Genomic DNA, 13,576 nt, shown 5'->3' on the forward strand with positions numbered 1-13,576 from the left:
GACTCAGAGACATCATTTGAATGGTCACACAGACCGCTCTTTCAGGGTGAAAAGTGCCCTGGTCACAGGAGCTTCTCTGGCGTGGCAGTGGCCCATTGCTTTCTGTAAGCCAAAGAGATGATTCCCAGAGCTGCCTTTCTTTATTTTGCCCTCCAGGCTGGTTTTATAATAACAACATAGCCTTAAATCTCTCTCCAAATAACCAACATTTAGAAAATGTACTACATCAAATATAGACATTTTACAAGGGACCATCTATTAGCTGATAATGGCAGAGCTGCCAAGGAATGCGTAAGAAAACAAATGTGACCCTCACCAAACATCAGCTCCATTTATCCAAATTAGCACTGCTGCAATGCATGCAAGATAAACTGACAATGCTATGATTCAGAGCAGTAGGAGAGATGGGGGGAGGTTACAATAAGCTAAATGTGTAAGTTGAAGATGTATATAAATCACCCAAAGTGCATCCTCGTGAGATGCTAATGGAAGTCAGCAAAGGGGCTAGCAGAGGAGATCTTAAAATGTGATCATATGGAATATTAGGTCAACAAAACTATTTCAGAGGAAGAAAACAGTAAGGTTCTCTGTGGATATTACAAACATGTAGACATAGGAAAGTTGATGGCTGCCAGGTCTCAGGAGCAGTGGAACTCACCAGAGTTAAGAAGTGGCCACTGACTCCCAGCCCTGTGTGTGCTTCAGAAGCACAAAATCATGGGTATCCTACTGCTCACAGCTCTTCATGACATTCTTCTCCACCCACCATGGGCAGTTGGTGTTTGGTGATTTCTCTACCATCTCTATATTAAAACCCATTTTGATGGAAAGGACTTTTTGTACTAAGGAATCAGAGTTCCTTAACCCTCTTGAAACAATATAAAACTTAAGGAAAAAAACCTATAATTTTAGAATGTCAGATCCTCTGAAACCAGCAAACAATATAAGAAAGAAGTATATTAATGGAATCATGAATATAGGTAACTTCCAGCCCTTCAAAATGATAAAACTTTGCCTTATTCTTTTAGCAAATCTGGTAGTCAATGAAGCCTCCATGCAAATAAATGAAACCCAGGTAGGAGATTGATGATGTTAAACTCATTGTTTAACTGTGAAACAGTTCAAACTGTAAAATGCAGGAAACGGCCAAGAAAAGGACATCAGAAGAGTGGAATGAAATGGAGGAGGAAAGATTGAAAAGCTTACCCATAAAAGTAACACAGGATAACTCAAAAAGAGTTTGAACACCCTGGCTGAACCTGTTCACAGAGACCCTGCCTGAGCTGTTTATTTGTCATGGCCTACTTTGTCTCTTGGAATAAGGCTGCCTACTTGGAACCTTAACATCTTGTTAGCATGTTATTTATTGTTTAAATTAATAGAAGTTTATAGTTAATAGAAACATGAATAATGAAGGATTTGTTTGTGAGGTTTCAGAGTGAACAAAGACTATTAATGCTGTTCATGAGCATATATACTGTGGCAGTAAAACCTTTGCTTTACTACACAATCAATGTTGTTTAGCTAGGATTGAAAAATAAGATGTAATCAATAAAATAGCAACATATTTGAGGGAGAATCTTATAGGAATTATTTCTTCAGGATCAGGACAGAGAAGCTGTGTTCCAAGGGACACCAAGGCTGCATCTCAAGCTGGCAGCTGAATTGTTTAAGAGTCTCACATGGTACTGGTTTAGGAGTCATGAAAGCTGGAGGATTGGAGTGATGGGGAATGTACTACTGTGTATGTTTATCTTATTGATTGTTAAATAAAATACTGTTTGGCCAATGAGACAGCAAATTAGACGGAACTAGGAGTCAAAGAGGATTCTGGGAAATGTAGTAGAGAAGTGCTGATCCAGGCAGGAAGTGACATAGCAAGGAGACTCATATTTAAGTGAAGGAGAAACAGGAAGGGCCCTCTTTTCCCCTTCCTCCTCCAGTGGCAGGATGTGAGCCACAGGCAAGGAGGGACGACAATAAGGCGTCTGATAAGATAAGTCTTATAAAATATATAGATTTATGATAATTAAGACTGAGCTAACAGATGAGAATGTTAGTCATTGGCCAAGCAGCTTTAAACCTAAAACAAATTTCTGTGTATTCATTTGGGCCTAACTTGGGCTGGCAGCTGACGTAAAGCTCACACATGGTGGTGGGGCTCAGGTGGCGTTTGGCAGAAAGATTCATTGTAACATTGGAGAAATCATGGAGAGAAGCTGAGCACCATGTGACAAAGTTGAAGTTCTGGTAGAAAGGTCAAAAGGCCATTGGTGAAGGTGTAGTCTCAGTATCAATGGAGAGAATATCATATTGGAAATGGCAAGACCACAAGATGCCTGCCAATAACAGTGGCAGGCATGAAGAGGAGTCAGCCTGAACCTATAAGATAAACTATTTGTGCTGTAGATGTCAAAGCCAAAGACGGGAAGCTGCTTATAAGCCCTTCGAGCCGAAATGATTGTGAGTGAGTCTCAGAAGCCAGACATTGAGCTATAGGATTTGAGCTACATTGCTCAACTTCGTTTTTGCATATTTTTGATAGTTTCTATACCTTGATCCCCCCCCACTGCCTTGGAGTATTTTAATTTTTGATTTTACAGGAGCACAAAGTTAAGAAACTTTGGATAATTTAAAGACACTTGTTTGAACTTTTAATCTATCTCAATTTTTATAGGCAGTGGGACTTTTAAAACAATACTACATTTTATATCATGATGTTAAAATAAAATAATGATGGCAAGCAAGAAAGGAAAAGTCATGATTTAAAGTGATGTGTCTGTCTGTCAAAGGTGGTGAGAGATAGAATGTTAGCTTTGCTTGTCAACTTGACACACCCAAAAAGAGGAAACCTCAACTGGGAGGTTTCTTCCAAAGTAGCGTGTCTGCAGGGCATTTTCTTGGTTGCTAATTGATGTTGGAGAACCCAGCGCACTGTAGGCAGGTGTGCCTGAGCAGTTTAATAATGGTAACTGTATATGAACCTGGAAGCAGCATTTACTGACGTCTCTGCTTCAGCTACTGAGGGTCCAGGTTTTTGCATGTGTTCCTGACTTTGCTTCCCTCAGTGATGATAAAATCTTTAACCTTTCCTCTCCAAGTTGTTTTTGATCAGAATATTCTATCACAGCAACAGGAAAACAAATGAGGACAGGCACTTAACACAGCACAGCAACTAAAGGACACACTGAAATATCTCACTCCTCAGCAAAGATAGCCTCAAATGTAAGGAGCAACAAGCAAAGTGCTCAGGCTCCAAATTCATCGCCCACACTAAGGAACAAGTGCCTCTTGAAAGGGAATGGACCAGGGGCGATGAAAACCCACTTTAAAAGGTTTCAGAAACCTCTGGGCCCTATTAATAGCCTCATTAGTAAAATAGTACGAAGTTAAATGTGTTTCTAAGTCCTGAAAGCTACTATAAGATTTTTTAACTTGTCCACAAATAAATTTTCTAGCTACAAGGCCCAGGCCAATTGAAATCCCACTTTACTTTTCTAGAACTAAATTGGATCATAACAATAATACTATATTTATATCATTCCAATCAAGATTCCTGATTGACAGCTAGTTTATCAAATAAAAATTGACAAAGTTAATTATTGCAATGACTATAATATAACAGAAAAAAATCTCTCAAACATATGAACTTTGTGAATTGAAAAAATGATTATAACTGGACTTGTTAAAAAACAAATTATCAGAATCGGTGATGGTAGCACATGGCCATAATTCTAGTACTCAAGAGGTTTAGAGAAGAGAGTGCCATGAGTTCAAGGCTATCTTGAGTTACATGGCAAACCCTATCTCTAAAATGAAAAATTAACAAACAAAAACAATAAAAATTTGCTATAATTGATGATTCTTGAAGATTGAAATTTTTCTGTGTGATGGTTTGAAAGGTCCCTCACAGTCCCAAGTTTTGAATGTGTGTCCTAGTCATAGGTGCCATTTGGGGAGGTTTCAGAATCTTTGGGAAATGTGGCTTCCTAAGGTAAGGAGGTCATTAGGGCTGCAATTTGCAAAGTATCCCTAGCTCTGCTTCCTCCCTTCTTTGCTTCCCAATCCACCCTGATTTGAATGGCCTCCACCATACTTTGAAAGACTATAAATGGAACTGCTCTACCATACATTAACTGCTATGGTGGACTGAAACCCTTGGAAAATTCAAACCCAAAATATAAGCAATTCCTCTCTTGTTTTATGTCAAGAATGTCCATTTGATCATAATAACACAAAGGTAACTAAATAGCCTCCAATAGCCTGGGCATGTGGCATATGTTGCACAATGTTACCTGCTTCACAGCTTGTTCATGGTGATAGTGCTCACTGTGATGCAGGTATTTTCATGTGTCCTTAACTTACAAGAACCTGAGGCTCAGGGAAGTCAGAGAACTGGTTCAAGATGAGAGTTAGTCACAAGAACACTATGGTCTCCAATTTAGGTATTCTGACATTGTGTGACCATGAGTCTCCATGGTTTCTGACTACGGCTGTTTCCCCTTTTGCTTTGTAGGCCCTAACACTGGAATCTTCCCTATTTGGCCAGTTCAGCTCTACTCAATAGATAGCTCTGTTCAATGCTGACACTAGCCACTAGCACTCACTAATTGACAGGTCATGTATTGAAGTTCAGAAACCCAAACAAATATGAGAAATGAAAATAAAAACAAGATACTTTAAGAAATATACTCTTTTGTGAAAATGAGGAGAAGGCACTATCTGGTGACAAAGGGGAGAAGGTACTATCTGGTGACCGCTTATTACAAAAGAGGCCATGATGAGCAGCCTAGAAAAGTGGCTTACAACAAACAGGTGAGGGAGGCAAGAACAGCTGTATTTAATTTAATGACAGAGGCGCCATGAGACCAAAAGGCTCCACAATTCAAGGATAAATGGCCGACTGAAAGTCTGGGCCATATTATAAGGACAATCATGTGGTTCTGTATCTTGTTTTCTGGACAAGACCCTAGGTCAATGACATGTATAAAAAAATGTTTAAACTTTTCCATAAATCTTGGGAGCATCCCAGAAAGACATAGCAGGAGGGTCAAATGTTCCCCTTTGTCTAAGGATACAAAGATGTAGAGAACAGGAGGCCTTAAGGGACAATTTGTGTTTAGACAATGTGATTCTGATATAGATATCCAGTATGAGTCAGCTAAAACATTGCTGACACCAGACATGGGACATGAGGGTGGGGAGTAAGGGAGGAGAGGGAGTTGTGGGGAATGGAGTGAGAAGACATCAGTAAGTCAGCACAAAATGGCTGGCATTGTTGCCAGAGCACTCCAAAAGTAAACATCTTGTAATCTGTTATATAATTATTTTTTACAGAGCACTATTTTTGTGTGATTCTTTATAAATATGACCTTGAGGTCAGAGGCATGATCCTTTGTCTGACATTTTGCCTTTGCCAGCCTGCCTGTGTATTTCTGTAGACCTGTGTGCCACCTACCTATGCACACTCCATGTGTGCCAGCATATGTCTGGGTCCCTGCCTGCCTTATAGCCTCTGCTCAGAGCAAATACAGCCTATGGTATAAGTGAATAAGGTATGTGGTTTCTACTTGTGACTCCTCAAAATCTCTTCAACCTCCTGGCCTCTGAAGACCTTCCTCTTTATCTGCCATAGGATGATGGACCTCACACAAAGCATCATATTGTTTGTTTTGTTTTGTTCTGTTCAATTAATATTAAATTGGATACCTTTGAACTTATAGTCCCTCCTTTAACACTGAATACATGTTTCAGGTTCAAGTCTCAAAAATTTTGTTCATATCTATTAAAATAATGCAATGACAGATTAGAGAAAGGTTTTTAAAATAAATTCTTAATTCAATTCCAAACATATTTAACGTCTCTTTTGAGAAATCCCTGAAATAGAATATTTAATCTCACAATGAATCACTACACTAAAGTCTGAAATAAAGTAAATTCACAACCATATACCTGAGACTTCATTTAAGAGATCAACTCAGCCAACAACAACAATAGCTTATATTAATAAATTACCTGAAGAGAATTGCGCAGTCTGTTGCTTTTGTTCATGAGGAAGCTGCATAGCCACTTTTAGCAATGATTTCCTGGAGTATGTCAAGAGACACTGGCCTTACATTAGTAACTTTTTCCCAAGTTTAAAAGTTGTCATCCATGTCATTCCAAACCACATTGTTTTTTCTTCTTTCGGGATTTTTTGAGTCTTTAAAATTACCTCAAGTAATTATTTCTGTTTTTTTTTTAATAACTTTTCCTTCCTCCACTTAATTCCATCTGTCCTTTTAGATTCATGGCAAATGGGACTGCCTCTAGGAAGCCCTCCCTGACTTTCTGAGGCTGAAGCAGTAGTCACTTCTTTATGCTCCTCAGAACTGTGGCCACCTGGCAATAGTCACACACTGCTACTGTTTATTTCATTCACTGCTTTATGCATTTGCTTTCCTAATTAGACCAGGCATCCTCAGGAGCCCAGGCTTCACATCTCATCCCATCTGCTGAACCAGGGTATCCAGACAAAGGCCAAAAAATGTTAATAAAGTAGGGAGGAGGAGGAGATGATATGAATCCTATTTCTACTTTCTCCAGTGTTCTCCTTTTCTTCTCATTTCATGGCTTCCTGGTATTTCTCCCCAAGCAAAAACACATCATCTTTATCCTTCTTTTCTTAGATTGAATACACATGAGGACTTTCACTTTTGAGGTCCTAACGATTACAAAATTGCTGATCCAGTGTGCTACTCACACAAGTTGAAGAGTTTGTTACTCCTTAGCATCACAAAGACGAGATATGCTTGCCAGAACCTGGACAAATCTGTTGCTTGTGCTCTTTGGTTTTTAGTTAAGGTTTAATATGTTTTAGCTTTACCTGATGTTCAACATTAGCAGCTGGGTAAACAGAGTTTCCGAAACACTCAGGATAAAATGGCAAGCTCAAGGGGAAAGTCTTCCACATTACATAAAGAAAAAAAGATTTGCTGGCAGGCACAGTTGGGGACTAGGAACACCTGAGAGCCCAGGAGGGAACTGTGTGTGCTGCCTGCAGAAACAGTTGATGACCAAAGCAGGCAGCCTGGCTAAATGATACTAGGGCTTGAAGAAAGCCTCCAACTGTACTCCACAAGAATAGTCAAAGTGGAGCCTCTCACAGGCCCTTGGAACAGTATCAGAATTCCACTGTGTACAAAGGGAATTCCTGATTCTACAGACTTCACATGAGTCCTACTGTGGCAAAGATGGAAATACTCATTGCTGAGGGAAATTCTTGGAAGATTATGAAACACAGTGGGAAATCCATATGTCTGCTAAGGAGCATACACTTGTAAAAATCTGTTAATGCTTCAGTTTTCAGTTTGGGGTGTCAAGTTGAGTGTAAGAAATGAGTTTCTTGTGAGTCCTTCATGCCTAGAGTTTATTTTTAAAGTTATCTGTACTGCTAATTCATTCTCAGAAATTCCTACACATTTTTTTTACATATTCTAAAGATGAGAATATATACGAGCACAGAAAAAATGTACTTATAATGTTTAATAACAGACAACAGGAAAAACCTGCTATACTGACATGATAATACAGCTATTGATCTAAAAGTTTGCTATCACTTCAAAAATGATTGGCAAACAATAGAAAAATATAGTATTCATATTAGTATATTAAGAAAAGACAACAGGTATTTAACACATTCTTGTAATACTTTGTAAGTAGAAAAAATTTAAAGGGAACATTATATAAAAAATATGCTCAAAGCAACCACAAGAATTGTCTTCTAGAAAGCTGGCAAGTGTCCAGGGGCATTTTGTCTATTTCTTTATGCCATTTTCCTAATGTTCATAACAGTCCTTGGTGTATAGTAGATATTCTATATTTGTAAAAATAAATGACTGAGTGTTGGAGGGAGGGAAGGAGGGAGGGAGAGAGAGGAGGGAGGGAGGAGGGAGGGAGGGAGGGAGGGAGGGAGGGAGGGAGAGAATAAGAAATTTGGGGGAGCCCAGCATTAAGTATCATACCAGGTTACCAGTGAATTTGGGGTCCCTATCTGGATTCTTACTCTTCTTAATAAAAGAACTTAAGAATCATTCACATAAAAGGTAAGGGACAATTTTATAAGTGCTTAAAAGAAAAACCACATAGCACCCTAGCTGTAAACTTTCCTAGCTATCTGGAGGAGGGAGATGGAAAAGAGGAAGCAGGAAAGCCAAGACTTTGGGGGTTAGGAATGGAGGTTCAGCAAGCAACCATGTGGCAAAAGGGATGTAGCTTAGGAGAAAGAGTGAAAACCACAAAGTACTTGAAAACACTAACTTAGACCCTGTCCCATATCCAAAAGAATAAGAAGAGAAAGGAAAAGTTGCACCTTTGTGAATCAGGACTTAAACCTAACAGAGTTTCAGAGTGGCTCTGCAGCAACTGCACAGAGAACAATGATTCTTGCAGTTAAAGTACAGGATATCATTAAGAGGGTAAGTTTCCCTCCTATCTCTTAGCACGGCATGAACTGAACCTGACTCCTTGGGTGGTAGTTCCTTAACTAGGTGATTTACTGGCCCCACTGAGTTACCTCTTACCTGTTGCTTATTTTAGACTACTAGGTGCTCCCCCACAAGCCAGAGGAAGTCCCCATTCTCTTGACTAGATGGAAACAGCATTCCCTTAATGGCCTCATCAGAGCCCTGATTAAGGCTACTGTAACAGAAACATACTACGGAAACTAATGAGTTTCCATAGCCTATCCTCTGAAATGAAAGCAAGTTTTACTGATTGGTATTAATAGAATACTTTGAACTTTCTACCGAGTAAAGAATGTTCTTTGACATTTCAAGTTAGATATAAAATACAAGCTTCTGCTGGGCAAACCCATCCTTTAACCCCCTGCCAAAAAAACAAAATTCCCTTATTTCATAATCTAACCATCAACCTGATTATACAGCCTGACTTTATTTTCACAATTTGATCTGTTTTTCACCTCTTCTGATGTCTGTGACCCATCCTCAGCCTTCTCCCTGCTCCCCTAGCCTAGGGCACAGCATCTGCTGAGCCGATTTTTGAACTTAATCACATGCCCTCAGCCTTAGAAACCTCTTCCAGGTATCTGCTGACTGCCTTCTCTCAATTCCTACAGGCCTCTGTTCGAAGTTTACTTTATTGGCCAGTCCCTCTTGATGAATGTATGAGGATGAATGAAGCCATTGTCATTCCCAACTCTGATATTCAACCTTTCCCTTCCCTAATTGTCTTTCAATAATGAATTTTTCTGTTTTACTTACTTATTTCCAATGCTTATAACTTATAAGCAAGGAGCCTCCAGTAAGTATATATTGTGTTAATAAACAAACAAGTACAAAGGGGACTATGTGTCACTGTTGGGGGGGGTATGTTTTGTGGAAAATGTGTGGTTCGTTTTTATCATTTTTTTAATTTTAAAAACAATCTTTTCTCATTTTACACACCAATCCCAGTTCCCACTTCCTCCCCTCCTTCTGCTACCCACTTCTTCCCCCCACCCCACCCATAATCCACTCTGAAAAGAGGGTAAGGCTTCCCATGAGGAGTCAACAAACTCTGGCACATCACTCTGAGGCAGAACCAAGGCCCTCCCACCTGTATCTAGGCTGAGCAAGGTATCCCTCCAAAGAAAATGAGCTCCAAAAAGCCAGTTCAAGCACTAGGGATAAATTCTGGTCCCATTGCCAGTGGCCCCAAAGACAGCCCAAGCCTCACTACTGTCTTCAGAGGGCCTAGTTTGGTCCTGTAAGTGCCTGGCTAGGAAAATTTCTAGGAATCCACAAAGGATGACCCAGCTAAGACCCTAAGCATTAATGGAGAAGGTGCCTGAACTGGCCTTCCCCTGTAATCAGATTGATGACTACCTGTATTATCATCATAGGATCTTCATCTAGTAAGTGATGGAAGCAGATGCAAAGATGACAGCTAAGCATTGGGTCAAGACCAGTTGAAGAGAGAAAGAAGCAATACCCTGAGCAAAGATGTCAAGACCAGTTTGGGGATACCCACAGAAACAGTGTGTGGTTCTTAAAATGACTTTTCCATCCACTCACTATTTATATATAACCTTTGGTGGTTTGGATGAGAATGGGTCATCTAGGCTCATATATTCAAATGCTTGGCCCCCAATTTATGGGCTGTATGGGAAGGATTAGGAGACGTGGTTTTATTTGAGGAGGTGTGACACTGGTGGTTAGTTTTCTCTCTCTACCTTCTGCCTGTGGAAAGGATGTAAGCTCTCAGGTACTGCTCCAGCACCAGGCCTGCCTGCTGACATGCTTTCTGCCATCATAGTCATGGACTAACTCTCTGGGACTTTAAGTCCCCAATAAACTTTTCTGCTATAAATTGCCTTGGTCATCAGGGTCACTTCACAGCAATTGAAACATAAGATGCTATTTAAGCTTTAGAACAGTTATCTGTGAAGAGAAAAATAATCACATATATCAGGCCTGAACTTGGCATCTAGCAAAGACAGTCCTTTCTTTCTCCCTATTTGCTAATATCTCTTTTTCCATGGATAAACTTCAAATGATTCACAATTTCTGAAATGATTAAAAGGAAACTTTTTGGTCAAGATCAGAATACTGAACAACGAATATTCCTGTGTAATACCATCCCCAGAACTAATGACCATCTTGCTTGTGGTTGATTACTGGCTGGATATGACATATCAAGTGGATACTTTCTCTACTATAGATGCTGTCATCTGTCAGGCAACCCAGGACGAAATATGAGAGAGTGACTTCATAGCAACATAAAAATAGCCATGCAGCTACATCTGCTTCAGGATAATGTTAATTCTGGAAATAAGACATAAGACATAAGATGGGAGTATGGCTAGACCAGGGGCCTCTAACTGAAATAGGTTAGGAAACTGCGAAAATTTCAATGATGTCAGACTATGAATGACCCAAGGTTTTAAACTGAACATACTGGGCTTAGGCCTATAAATTGTGGAAAGCCTCTGAAATTTTACAATACTGGAAAAATGTAGATCATATGATGGGAATGGTAAATTTCAAGGCATTTGTAAAGACTTCAGAAAGCTAGCCACTAATAACATTAATGCGCCCAGAGTACTTGTTCAGAGAGACAAAGGATGTGTTTTTAGGCAGGAATCAGTAAATATGCTGTTCTTCCCTCCTCCCCACTATTTGACATACCCTGGATGAGAAAGTATTGAAAGTATTGAAGATAATAAAAATCGTAAAAAAATAACAGCAACAACAACAAAAAAACAAAGTCAAGACACTAAGAGAGCATGAAACCCAGCCTTAAAAAAATGCAAGGACCCTAAGAATTTCCAATCAAAGTTCCTCTCTGTAACCATACTTAGATTCTTCCTTTCACCATGCTTCCTTAATCTTTCTTGAATCTGCTAAGCAGAAAAATAATAACCCTAAGAGTTCAAAATGCTTAAATTTTTACACATGGGTGTGTCAGTGAAATGCTAATTGATTCATATTAAAAGGAAAAGTTTTTATCTCTAGCAAAGTCTGCTTAAAGTCTTTCCACAATAGAATTCTATAACTGAACTAAACAAGGAATCAGAGTTTTAGGGCACAGGAAACACCACTGCTATCAAAATGCTGGGAATTTAATAACAAGATGATACTTGTATCTGCCTGGATTTATTTTGCTTGGGATCCACTCTTCTCACAGCATGGACATGATTTTTTAGTCCATCAAAGAGCTTTTGATAAGGTTCTCACAAGTCCCTATTATTGAGATTTGGTAATTATGGTGTGAAAGGGAAAATCCTATCAATGAATTAAAAATGCTTAAGAGACAAAGGGGCAAAATGTAGAAATGAATGGGTAATTTTCATGTGGAGAAAGGTTAATCGTTAGGGCTGTGAGGCTTTGCAGTAGAATCAGAATTATATTCAACTATTGATAAGGAAAGGGGCACCCATTTTTCATTCTCGTACTTTGTGTGCATTGGTCCCACACACAGATCCTCCATTGACACAAAGAGTATTTGACACACGGAAGACATGCAGTGTAGAGCAGTGTTTAAAATCCAAGAACAAATGAGTAAATGAATATCCAGAATTCCTTGGAAAGGTCTCAAAATGCAAGACAAAGAAATAAAAGTAATGTAAGTATGACTTAACTTTCTAAGAATCAGTTTATATTATACGGAATAACATGGGCATTTGAACAAAGCCTTAAGTCATTGGCATGACAAAAGCAAATTTTCAACACTGGATGGCAACACATGCAGGCATTTGGAGCTACAAAACCCATGGCAATTATTCCTACAGACTGAGAAATTTAGAAGAAAACAATTTGAAAGGAAGAGTAACATTATTTCTTTATGCAGAATTAAAATATTGGTATACGTTTTTCCACAAGTACAATCTGACATGAATGGAAATTTAGAAATCACTCAATTAATACGACTCTTTGATGACTCATTACTTAAACTAGCATTTCCCATCACAATAACTCATTCACACCAAGGGCTCAGAAAATCTAAAGAACTCAGTTTCACCTCCTCATATTTGGGTTTACTTATCTGTAAAATGGGACCAACAGGACCTACTTCATAGGATGAAGATAAGAGTTAAATGAGATGACATACACAGCATTTTACACAGTGAAAGTACAATTAATGTTAAATTCTTATTGTGCTTGTTGCTAACAATTTATGATGTGCAAAATCCAAACAGTTAAAAACATACCACAAAGAAGAAACCTAGTTGAAGTCACTTGACTTTGTTTACACCATTGTTTGGATTTGCTATTTAATAAAACATTTAAATGCTTTCAAATGTTTTGTTTTTTAGCAACAACAAACTATTTTAAGATGTTTTTTTCAAACTGGGTGCTGGTGGTGCACGCCTTTAATCCCAGCACTCAGGAGGCAGAAACAGGCGGATCTCTGTGAGTTCGAGGCCAGCCTGGTCTCCAGAGCGAGTGCCAGCATAGGCTCCAAAGCTACACAGAGAAACCCTGTCTCCAAAAAACAAAAAACAAAACAAAAAAAGATGCCTTTTAATTAATCAATTTGAGGATTGAGAGATAAGAGGGAGGGCCTGCAAAGCCTCTCCTAATGAGAATCAGATAATTCATTTAGGCATTGGGTGCTTACCGTGAAGATAGGATTTTAACAAGCTCTTTTCTATTCTGCACCCGAAGATGGTTTGTTTTATACTTGGAATCATCAATCAACTCAGGCAAATTCAAGATCTAAAAGGAAAAACAATAGGTATAATTCAAAAGTTTTCACATACCTTTAGGTCCTGGTAAGTTGCAGAATTCAGGATCTGCCTATACCTTCTTTTCTTGTCTTCACACCTCTCTACAAGCAGAGGGAAGTAGCAACATAGAGTTGCAGGAATCATATTGGTGAATGGGTCTTGTAAATTATATGAGAGTGCTTTCCTATATTTATTCATATATGCCTAAATATGGAATCACATAGAAGTCATCAGATGTCCATAATGTCATATATGTATGAATAAAGATAAGTTATCAAATCTTCAGAAAGTCTTATCTAGAGGTACATGGACAAAGTTCCCAAACTAGATAACACTAGCCTAATTCTAACAACAAAAACCATAAGTGCC

At 38.8% G+C, this 13,576-nt stretch overlaps 1 protein-coding gene across 2 annotated transcripts in view; it reads right to left on the minus strand.

Annotated features, from left to right (window-relative positions):
• Positions 1–13,576, minus strand: part of Sugct (succinyl-CoA:glutarate-CoA transferase) — a 755,657-nt gene that overhangs the window by 436,744 nt on the left and 305,337 nt on the right. For both annotated transcript variants that reach the window (XM_027409391.2, XM_027409390.2), the window contains exon 11: positions 13,099–13,196. In XM_027409391.2, coding sequence (XP_027265192.1) covers positions 13,099–13,196 — 98 coding nt within the window. The remainder of the gene's footprint in view (positions 1–13,098; positions 13,197–13,576) is intronic.

Source organism: Cricetulus griseus, chromosome 3 (genome assembly GCF_003668045.3).
Source record: "Cricetulus griseus strain 17A/GY chromosome 3, alternate assembly CriGri-PICRH-1.0, whole genome shotgun sequence".
Lineage (NCBI taxonomy): Eukaryota > Metazoa > Chordata > Mammalia > Rodentia > Cricetidae > Cricetulus > Cricetulus griseus.